The 12043-nt window shown below is 46.2% G+C and overlaps 1 protein-coding gene across 1 annotated transcript; it reads right to left on the reverse strand.

The window, feature by feature from the left end:
• Window position 1: 1 nt before the first annotated feature.
• Window positions 2–11505, reverse strand: LOC307017973 (uncharacterized protein). Its single transcript, XM_079647972.1, has 9 exons — window positions 11320–11505; window positions 10507–10797; window positions 8843–9142; window positions 7781–7891; window positions 7520–7582; window positions 7096–7131; window positions 6683–6721; window positions 6560–6607; window positions 2–176 (listed from the first exon to the last, which is right to left on the reverse strand). The coding sequence occupies exons 1-9, from the start codon at window positions 11405–11407 to the stop codon at window positions 118–120; spliced, it is 1035 nt and encodes a 344-aa protein (XP_079504098.1). The 5' UTR covers window positions 11408–11505; the 3' UTR covers window positions 2–117.
• Between the last annotated feature and the right edge of the window lie 538 nt (window positions 11506–12043).

Consider the following 12043-nt stretch of genomic DNA (forward strand, 5'->3'; position numbering starts at 1 on the left):
ATTCATGTGTCTCAGATGTTTTTATTTTTACCATTAAGGTGGCTGGTAATTAAAGCTGTCCTTTTTCATTTGTGTCCAACACACTCTCAATAAGCTCTTCTGGCTGCTCCTCTGTCATCAGGTCTGCTCCTCTGATAATGAAGACATGAAGGGATGGTTGCGATGATGAAGATTTGCTAAAGATAAACAAAAAAGAAAGATAAGTGTTAGATAACAGGATAAAGAGTCAGAGTGGGTGACCTGAACTCCCTAAATGAGGTATATTTGATGGCTACAGTAGTTAGTTGAAGTATAATCATTTTCAATATAAATATACACAAGACATCAATCAAATTAAGAAAGACAATAAAAATGGTGCAAGTTCAGGAGCCCCTATTGTCGAGACGAAGGTCAATATTAAAATAAAGATAATATCTGATCAAAACGGTGAAGGGCAAATTCTAAATATGGCTCCAGTCCAGCAGGTGGTGATAGGGAGCCTAACATCTGTGGTTCCACTATAGAGATGCACCTAGAGATGCACACTCAGCAGAGGACAAAATACAGAAACACTTAACTGTGAGTAGCAGAGAGGAGAGGATTGACTCAAGGATTCACCCAAAGACACTGCTGGTAATATTTCTAAATATATTTATCTGGTTTGAAGATAAGTTTGATGAAGAAGATTGAATTGAATAATTAATTGAATTAATTTACTTAGTTGAGATGAATTTACTTTTGACATGAAATGTTAAATTGTCACTTGATTTACATTTAAAACCATAGAGCAGAAATTAAAGTGCATGTTTAAGTATGGTATGTTTTTCATTTAAAGGTTTTATTTGGCTAAATTGTTCTAAGTTGATGAAAGTGTGTTTCGTATTTTTTAAAGGTTTTCAACCTCAAATGTAAATGATGCAACATGGAAGCTAAATGAAGCTCCATGAAGCTAAAAGAACAATACATGATCTCAAATAAAAAGAAAAGAGGGTTAAGGGTCAAGATTTGAGTTGTCCCGTGTATCCTTTTGGAGTGAACAGGCCATTTTCAAGTTTAGGCAGGAGTCAATCAACCAAACCCAATCAGAACTTGACACCTATTGATGACACTATTATCGGTTAAAGTTATCAAGTTTATATAAATGTTTTATATTTGATATTTATTCCAAATGGATTTTAAAAAAAATGTACGGCATTGTTAAAGCAAATGCATCTAGCTTAATTAATCACTGCACCACCCGGCGAGCCTACTCTGTGACTCAAATCAAACGCACCTTTAATGTCGCATCATTCACAGGTGCGTGCAGGTTTGTTTAGATAACAAGCTAACATGCTAATGTGGTCATCTTCCAGGTGTTCTATTTCTTATATGGCGTAGCCCTCTAAGGTTATCGCTATTGGGTAATCCCCCTGCGCAGCACTGAAACACTTGTAGTCCACGCCCACCCGCAAGGTGGGCCCCACCCTCGGGCTCCCTTCCGGTATAAATAGGAAGGAGGCCCGACAACCTGCTCCCTCTTTTCTTCAGCAAACCACGGCAGTTACTGAAGCACAGAACGAAATAAATTGATCATCATGAGCAACAACTGCGTCCGAGATTGTCCCTCATGTGGCTCAGGATATATCATGAGCTATGACCAGCACGCAATGTGCGAATCCTGCCTGGTGCCAGAGCACGCGGATGCGGCTCTCAGCCAGCAGGTCGCTTGCTTACATTGTGCCCGTCTCCCATCAGCCAACAGGAAGCGAAGAGCGGACGCTCTAGCTGCTGCTGCCGAGGAGGAGGATTGGCCCGTCCAGGAGCACGTGAACGGCAGCATGTGCCAGGAGTCGGAAGACTCCTACCCGGTCTCCCTCCATGGTTCACCGTGCGGTTCTCCCCTCCCTCCTCTGAGTCGGAGCAGGGTGCTGGTTTGGCGGCCGAGCACGCGGTCCCCTTCTCCGCTGCCATGGCGCTGCCGGCGTTAGGTGGCATCATGGTGGAGCTGCCGGAGATCATCTGCAGGGCGGCCGCCTGCAGAGGTCTCCCCGTTCCCCTAGGTCGGGAGAGGGTGGCTCTGGACGACATGGCTGGAGTTTTTTCCCGGGTTCAGACGGGCAGGAGTGATCCGCGCTTCCCCGCCATTAGGAGGTACCAGGAGGGGGCGGTGGCGAACCCGAGGACCCTGAGGGCTCCGGTGTCCACCTTTGTTCCCTTCACTAAGGTGGAGGGATTCACGGAGGATGGTTTCCCAACCACCCCCTCTCTGGAGCCGAGCCTGAAGGCGTTCTTTGGGGTTAGGCGGGCCAACATGATCGCCGGACGGCGCCCTACGTTGGCCTCCCCCAAGGACCAGTATGTCGCCCGCCAGGCTGACTGGGCGCATCAGTGTGCTTTTCAGGCTTCGGCGGCGGCGAACAATATCGCGTTGCTGTCCAACTCGGTGGTGACGCTGGTGGAGCGATCCGCCACCTTGGCACCAGAGGAGGCGGAGGAGATCGGCAAGGCGGCCAGCACGGCGCTCACATTGTGCGCATCCGTGGCTGTCTCCCAGGCGAGGATCGCTGCGTGGATGACGCAGATCCAGCGCCACCTCTGGCTGCAGCATGCGGCTGTCACAGAGCCAGCCAGAAAGGTTTTGCTGGATGCTCCGATCGGCCCGGACGGGCTGTTCGGATCCCAGTTCCTAGCCATGGTAGAGTCCATGAAGGCGGCGGCGGAGCAGGCGGACGACATCCGCCAGCACGTTGGCTGGCTCCAGCCTGCGGCGAGGTCACAGCGGCACCAGCGCCTGCAGCAGCAGCAGCGGCCAACCCGGCCACAGCGGCAGGCGGAGAGACGCCCACAGCAACCGCAGCCAAGGAGTCAGACTCGTACGGCGGCGGCGGCAGGTTGACCCACCAGCGGTGGGTCAACAGGGAGTGAGGTATTCCCGCTCGTCGTCTGCTCCACGAGAAGCAGAGCCGGTCTTGACGGGTTGCGGGGGATTGTGAGGAAAATGAAGAAAGCTCATTTTCCAACCTTTTGTCTGAATCCTCGGCATCAAATATGTCTCACATATCCCCCACTTAATCTATCGGTTAATAAGCTGCAGAGCTCGGTAACTAAACCAGCTGCCTCCAATCTGAAGCAGCAGGGCTCGCTACAGAGGCCTGCTGGTTTTAACTTATCGGTTATTAAACCGCAGAGCTCGCAGCATTCCTCTGTCCGAGATACGCCACCTACACACGGTCACAATAAGCCCATGAGCGCCGTGGTAACGCCTCATGTGGATGTCACTGCACACACCTCCACTCATCCCCTGAGCGTGTACGCGCCTCATGATGAGGGTCGGAGTGAAACGCAGCGTGTGGAGGCCCCCTCACAGCCCTTTCGCTCTAAGCCCACCTTGGGTTGCCTCACGGGCAGCGGCGGCGAGGGCTCTGGCGTGGCTCGTCGTCATGATGACCACAACACATCTCGAGCATGTGCGCCCGCTCTCAGAGTGTTTCTCAGAGTGGCAGCGCGTGTGTCTGATGGACAGATGGATGAGCTGGCTGATCAGCAGAGGATACACCCTGCAGTTCGCCTCCCCCCCCCACAGTTCAATGGGATACAGGAGAAACGCCTTTCATCCTGGGAACAGTGTCTTGCGCTCCAGTCAGAGCTACGGGAACTCCTGTTGAAAGAGGCTATTTCCAGGGTTCCTCAAGGGGAAGAAAATCAGGGGTATTACTCCCGCTATTTTCACATGCTGACAATCAAAAGGGTGCTGGAGTGTGTTCACCAGGGACACTAGTTCACCTCTATAGACCTAAAGGATGCATACTTCCACGTACCCATCATCCCACAACACAGGAAATTCCTGCGATTTGCATTCCAGGGAATATCGTACCAGTACAACCGTCTGCCGTTCGGTTATTCCCTGGCTCCTCGCACCTTTTCAAAGTGTGTAGAGACGGCGCTGCAGCCGCTACACAGAGGAGGGATGAGAGTACTATTTTACCTGGACGACCTGCTGCTGATGGCTCGCCCCAGGGAGGAAGTGGCTTTACAGACGGTACAGCTCATATTGCATCTGTCAAAGCTGGGTTTAATAATAAACTGGAAAAAGAGCTGTCCTCTTCCCTCCCAGAGTATTGTTTACCTCGGTCTGGAATTAAACTCAGCCCGCATGAGAGCGCGACTCTCACGGCAGAGAGTGGAGACACTGACAGCTCTCCTTCGACGCGTCACACCCCGCAGCGTGGTGACAGCCTTCTCCGTGATGCAGCTGCTCGGCATGATGGCAGCCGGTCACGTGGTGATTCCCCTGGGTCTCCTTCACATGAGGAGACTCCAGAGGTGGTTTATTCGCCTACGCATCGACCCTGTGCGACAGAAGAGGCGCATGGTGGCCATCCCTCTTTCCGTGGGTTCAGACTTAACCTATTGGAAAAGTCCCCACGTCCTGTCAGCGGGTGTGGCCCTGGGCAGAGTTACGTCACACATCTCGGTGTTCACAGACGCATCTCTCTCAGGGTGGGGAGGAACGTGTATGTCGCAGGCAGTAGGGGGACAGTAGCCGGCTCACATGTCCCTCCATATAAACGTGCTGAATTGCTCTCCGTACGGAGAGTAATTCAGCATTTTGCCCCGTTGCTGCAGAATCAGCATGTATTGATTCGCACAGACAACAGAGCCGCGGCAGCCTACATCAATCGCCAGGTAGCGTACGCTGTCAGGCAGGCCGTGGGAAATTCCGTGGCGCGGGGACGCTCTCTCGCAGGGGGAGGGAGCGATCACCAGTGATGACACTTATGGGCATGGCCCCTGAACGGGAACACTTAGAGGGGTTGGGTCTCTCTCAAGATGTTGTACGTACCATTCAAGGAGCCAGGGCCGCGTCTACCTGAGCCAAGTGGGCAGCGTTCCAGCGTTGGTGTGTAGAAAGAAGCCTGGACCCCATTACGTGTCCCCTGCCTCACGTGCTGTCATTCCTCCAGCTGTTGTTGGACAGGAATTTGGCTTTCATCACAATCAAGGTATATGCGGCTGCCATATAATCTTATCACGTGGGTTTTCGGGGCTGGGGACGAGTACGAAGACTCAGACCGGTATCACGCGCACTGGCGCCTCAGTGCGATTTGGCTTTGGTGTTACGTGCACTAAGCAAAGCCCCATTTGAACCTTTAGAGCAGATTCCCCTTTCAAATGTTATCAGCCAAAGTAGTACTGCTTTTGGCTCTAACATCAGCGAAAAGGGTGAGTGATTTGTCTGCTCTCTCTGTGGCTCCGTCATGCCTCGGGATCCAAGGAGATGGCAGTTTGGCTGTGTTACGCCCTAACCCGGCCTTTATGCCAAAGGTCATCACAAGCTCTTTTAGAGTCGAGAGTGATCACCTTGGATGGCTTCTTTCCTCCTCCTCACAGGTCGGAGGAAGAAGCCACATCTCATCTCCTCTGTCCGGTGCGCACGCTGTCCTGCTCTGTGGCGCGCATGGCTGCCTGGCGACGTTCTCAGCGCCTGTTTGTGCATTATAGAGAGCGCTCGATTGGGCAACCTCTATCTGCACAACGGCTGTCACACTGGCTGTGTGAAAATGTGTCACAGGCATATGTCTCCTCTGGGGTGGAGCCCCCGGAGAACATCAATGCGCACTCCACCAGAGGAATGTCCTCCTCCATGGCTTTGCACGGAGGAATGTCAGTGGAAGACATTTGCACTGCTGCATCTTGGTCTTCCCCCTGTTCATTTATTCATTTTTATTTGAGGGATGTCTCCCATTCCTCTCTGACACACCCTGTACTGGGTGTCCTGTCAGAGTGAGTGACGTCAGAGATCCAGCTGTGCGCCTCTCGCCTGCCTTCGGCACGAGGAGAGAGCCTCCTTGTTCCCTCTTATAGGAGAGATGTTCCTTTTTCCTCTGACACACTTTGTACGGAGTGCCTGGTCAGAGTGAGTGATGTCAGGGATCCAGCTGGGTGCTCTCCTGTCCGACACGCAGAGAGCTGCTGTTCCCCCTCTATGATCGCTGCGCAAGGTGGGACCTTCGTCTCTACTTTCTCACAGCGGCTGGTATATATTGCTCCCAGCCTTCACCCCGTCAAGGAAGATAGGCATGTTTTGCTATGTTCCAGGGACGGTGATGCGCCATTACGCATGGCACAACAGGCATGGGGTGTTATTGAGCAGGTGTGTCTGCGCTTCTAGTGCCGGGCGGACCCAGTGGGCGCAGACTACATCATGCTTCGCCCTTAACCCAATAGCGATAGCCTTAGAGGGCGAAGCCATATACGAAATATAACTGAAGTTACCTACTGTAACTCCAGCTTCTATGAGTAAATGGCGTAGCCCTCTAAGTGCTGGGCCCCACTGGCTCCACGAATAGCTGAAGAAAAGTTATTTTGTATGGGAGCAGGTTGTCGGGCCTCCTTCCTATTTATACCGGAAGGGTGCTTGTTGTTTAATTATGTCGATTAAAATGTTATGGGCTTGTTACGGTATAGTATGTGCTTTTGCCAACACTTCAATTAGGAGATCTAATGATTTTTTATCGTTTTCGGTTGAATGGAAACAAGTTGTGCAAAGGAAAGGCATACTTAAAGTAGCCTCTTTGAGTCTTTAGGTTTGGATATTTACCTGTAGAGCAGTGGTCAGTATTGCCATCCAGCAGAGTTTCTATCTCATCTGAAAAAAGCATGAAAAAACTATCAACTCACAGTCACAGATATTTCTCAGAATTTCTGTGTGTTAATATCCTACCATTAGTCTGTGTGTCAACTTCTGGAATGGGTGAAAGTCCTGTCAATAAAAACAAAACAAGTTTCTAACGTTTGAAATGAACGATTGTGGAAAATACTGGATCATAGGAAGACAGACAAGGGTACATCTTCAACTCATGGATCAGTATGACATGGATTCAATAATAAGTATTTCACCTGCTTTTCCTAAAATGCTAGAGTACCTCAAATATCCCCTACAGTAAATCCCAAATGTACCATGTGCACCCAAAGCTAAACTTGGGGTCGTATGTTTTGTTTAGGCAGGGGGCCTTAAAAATGGGGTTCCATAAATAATAAAATGCCTTAAATAAGTCTCTAAATGTACACAATCACATCTTACAAAACCTTTTTTAAGGTTGATGCGGTATTAGTGAATTTGCTAAAATCGTTTACCTTTGGGAATGAAGATTTCTGTGTGTATCTCACCATCTGGTAGGAAGATCAAAAGAAACGGCACATCAGGTACATATTTTGATTCATTTCATATACAGGTGTATGATGAGACAAACGATAATAATTAAGGGAAAATAACAGACTGCTAGACAAGTTCAATAGTGCCCTGTCACCTGTTATGACAGTTTGCTTGCTTTAAATGATCCATTGAGGAACAATTGCAGTATTGTGTATTGAATATACAAAATTGCTTGTAATCAGTTAAATTCAGTCTTGACCACAGGTGCTGAAAAAGAGCCTGGGGGTAACCTGGGGTTACTGTATAAGGTGTCTACTCTCACTTTAATAAGGAACAGAACTGAAAATGTGAGCAAGAATGGAACATTCTATATAAAAGGAATTCATAGGACGCATTCATATTTACCTTTTAACCCCTGGCGGTGACCCCCAGTGACATCATAAACGACAGGATGCACCATGGGCTTTTCTGACAAAAATAAGAAACATTTTCAGGTCAACGTTTAAAGATCAAGCTACTCGTGTGTGTGTGTGTGTGTGTGTGTGTGTGTGTGTGTGTGTGTGTGTGTGTGTGTGTGTGTGTGTGTGTGTGTGTGTGTGTGTGTGTGTGTGTGTGTGTGTGTGTGTGTGTGTGTGTGTTGCAGGTGTATTTGTGTGTGTGCCTTACTGCAGGAGTTCCTCCTCCAGCAGATTTGCCCGAGCACAGTTATGATGATAGTGAGCACCACCACACAGAGCAGAGCCAGCCAGAACGCCCTGAACACACACTGCCACTCATCTAAAGAACAGAGAGGGATTCAAGCAGATTCATTTACTGTCTCAGAGCATCTCCTCAGTCCCAGGAATACTCCATCCTGATTGTAAATCACTGATGGGACATTATTAAGACTAACAGATGCCAGTGATTGTTCATTTCAAGGAATCTAGAAGCCTGTTCCATAACCCTGTCAGGACATACAGTATCAGACTCTTTTTCAGTTGCCAGATTGTTAATACTGTTCTCCACCTCACTTTCTAAACCTTTTAACCTTAACACTTTACCCTGAAGCCCTGAAGGCTTATGTACATTAATTTGTATACTGTATATAAACAAGAAAACCTCCTGTTTGTTTGAGTGTCTGCACTTGGGTGCTTTCCCTTGTTGCCCTGCACTCACCCACATGACACATGTTATTGGTGGACATTAGAAAGGAGGTAAAAAGACGGGAAATGAATCCATTAATAGATACAGTATAAGCCAGAGACAGAAATAAATGAATAGCAGCAGATAGGAAACGGAAAGGGTATGGAACAGTTTAGTGGAAGTATGAAAATTAAGATTGATAGCAAGCTTTCAAGACTGGAAAAAAAAAAAAAATATATATATATATATATAACTAGCCTTAAGCTTGGGGAAGTGTTGGAGAGAGAGACAAATGGAAAGAGATCCAGACAGAATCAATACAGCCTTTGAGATACAGTTTATTAAGATGTACTGTATACCCCTGATCAGACAGTACAGAGAGAGGAAGGGAAACAGCTGAGATTTGAGTCAAAAGAACAACAACTGAGGAAAATGTCTTCAATTGGAAAAAATTATTCCACTGTGGACTGAGAGAGGACAGCCCTAAAATCAATTTTACTTAAAATGAAAACTGATTGTCCAATTTCTTTCCTCATCTTTCCAATTTTAGATTGAAGCCACACTGACCACACAAAGGAAAATGAGCTCTCTATTCCTGACACCTACCTTTCTCTGTCCGTTTCCATGGCAGCTTTTCCTTTGCTGTTGCATTCAAAACTGTTTGATTGGCGAGCCAAAGGAGACAGCGGCTTTGATTGGCTGACTCCGAGATGTGCAGGGCAGGGAGACAACAGTAAAAGGCCTTCCTCTGTCCTTCTTTATCCTCCTCCTCCTCTTCCTTGTCCTCCTCCTCAGGTGGATAGAGGTGTAGGGAGCTGTGATTAGTGTGGCCATATAAAGTGAGATTCAGGGTCTCTGCATCCCCAAATTGAAGCTCCACTGACACCACCAAATGTATTTTTAGAGCTGTGAAGACACAGAAAGAGGAATACATTGATTACAGCCATGCTACATTTGCTGAAGAAAACCGTGCAATGTTGTTGAAGGATCGTAGCTCGGAATGCACCCAATAATGTAGATTATATTTTCATTTTCATGATCATATCAGGATTTTTGCAGTCATGCCATCGTTTCTGTTTGGCTTTTCTTTCTTTTTTTGCAGAGTTCTGTTGAGAGCCATCATTTGCAAACAAGAGAGGGGTTAATTGAATGCCCTTTTATTCATCTGGGATTTGCATTTTTTAACATTTGCAAATAACTTAACAAGAATACCGATCTTAAAGATGTCTCATCACCTTTTGTTAGCTGAGAAAGCAGAAACACTACAGTTATTGATGGCAGTGTAATTAATGTCCAGAAATAACTACAACTTCATGTGTAAACAGGGCCATAGATGTTGATATGAGTTAAAGTTTAACTGAAATATTTTTAAATCCACATGAAATTATGAGCAACAGAAGTCAACAAGATTATTTTTCTTTCGGGACCATGTATGTCTGTTTAGAATTAAAGGCAGCCTATTATGCTATTTTTTGTATTTTGTGATTCTTCTGTGACATGTTTAAATGCGTTAATGGATAAAAAGGTCTTTCTTTTCCTCATACTGCATGTGCTGCAGCACCTCTTTTCACCCTCTGTCTGAAAGCCCAGTCTGCTCTGGCCAGCTCTGTTGTGATTGGTCAATAGAAGCGTGAGTGTTCCATAGAGAGGCGAAGTCTCGCCCTTCTACTTCCGCCCCATGGGACCTTATTTCGGAAAAATTATGTATTGAAGTCAATGGAGAGAGAAAGATTATCTTTCGATTCCGTTTGAATTGTGCCACGAATTACACACATGATGTTTGTCAATCTTAAAAAATCTTTTCCATGTCAAAAAAGTCAGTTTGTCGTAAAACTGTTGAAATATAAGACTATGACTAAATACGCAACTAGAAAGACTACAAATCCCAGAGTCGCCTAAGTGATGTCCTTAACGTTACACATTACACTCGTGTTACTCACCGAAACCTTGTAAAGCCGGTCCCGACAAACATCATATGTAATTCGTGGCACAATTCAAACGGGATTGAAGGATAATCTTTCTCTCTCCATTTACTTCAATACATAATTTTTCCGAAATAAGGTCCCATGGAGCTCCCCCATAAGGGGAGGGACTTCGCCTCTCTATAGTTATGTTAACATACACAAAAACCTATATACTGTAACACAGGAAACGGAAAACCCCAAAAAGCATAATAGGGCCACTTTAAGTCTGTACCCATGTGCTGACATCCCTAAAGCCACATTGCTAGCATGCGTAAAAACAATGAAAATGTATATTTGTAGTGGTACCTGAAGATGAGCTATGTCTGTGTAATTGTGAAACATCAACATCTGTTTCACACATGAACCAGCTCTGTTCTGGGTCTCTGGAGGCGCTCCTGGACTCAGGACCTGTCGTGTTGCTCTGATGCTCTTGTGTGCAGTCTTGCTCGAACCCGTCACCTTCTGGAGTCTGTGAGGGGTCACACACATCTTTTTTTGTAATTTCAGCATCCCCAATCTTTGCTTTTCCCCCCTTCTTCACCCGATTCCCTCCCTCACAGCGTCGGTAGGGCAGGCAGAGGAATTTCACTTTTGATACTGAAAGGGGAAAGCAAATGAACAGAAAAGTCAGAGCGATTTCTCGGCAGCAATGGAAGAAATGCAAAGTGCACTCTATTCAGAATTCAAAGCAAGATCCCAAAATGGAAGATATAGCCTCCAGTTGATATCTGACACACAGGGCAAAATCATTGAAGGCGAACACGTGGCCAAGTACAAAGGCTAATGCAGGCTGCTCTCAAAAAGAGAACCATCTTTTCAAAGCAACACAATACGGAAAACAATTTCAAAGTGGCTGTCAGTCAATGTCTTGTTGAATGGAGCTATATTTGGATATGACTCTGAGCTCAGAAAGAAAGATGAAGAGGTTGAATCAGACAGTGACAAGAAATCGAATTGACTCAAAATGTATTAAATGAAGTAAACTTCTCATAATGGTAGACTTTAGTTATTATAGTTTAACCAACATGTTTAGGAAAACCAAGCCAAAACAATCACTTCCTCCTTTTTAACTTCTTCAAGAGATTGTGAACCGATAGACATTTATATAAAATCACCCACCTCTGTACAATGTGAAGAAATCTGGGAGGCAGATGATGAAGGCGAGGATCACGAGGATGAGGAGTTTAGTCAGTGCTGCTCTTGTCATGGTTGCACCACAAGATCACACACACAAACATATTCGCCCTGACAGAGGCACGACCTGGGGATTGTGATATCTACTTCCTTTTCTTGAGTTCTAAACAAACACGTGTTTTCAGACCCAGCGTCACAGAAACGTTTGGTAGAAGCCTGCCTCGATATTATCACATACGTCTTGCAGAGGCAGGCCACAACGCAGAAAAAAATGCCCTTCCTTTTGCACTTCCTGTTTTTTTTCTAAGAATGAGTGAAAATGGAGTTTCTATCAGCAGAATGTAAGTAGTTGATTCGATATGTGAATGATGGATAGAGGATCTATCCTGTTTTGTATTTGTGTGTTGCATATCTGTAAAGAGAGATCAGCTTAAAGTATGTTGTATTTTTGTGTAAAACAGAAAGAAACAGACATTTATATTCCCCAATTAAATGTGGGGATCAGTTTCAGATACTGTATGGTTGACTGTACGCAATGTCGGTTAAAGAGAGAAACTCCCCTCAACCAAACACACCTTAAAGACACTCCAACACTACTTTCTCCTATAGAAGCCCATTTCAACCATTATGTTTTCTTATCATTTCAAATGAATCTGATTATGACTTTTTATCTCACTTGTGCCAGATACGGGTAAAAGAAATAGGCATC

This window comes from Notothenia rossii, assembly GCF_949606895.1.
Source record: "Notothenia rossii genome assembly, chromosome: 1".
NCBI classification, from domain to species: Eukaryota; Metazoa; Chordata; class Actinopteri; order Perciformes; family Nototheniidae; genus Notothenia; species Notothenia rossii.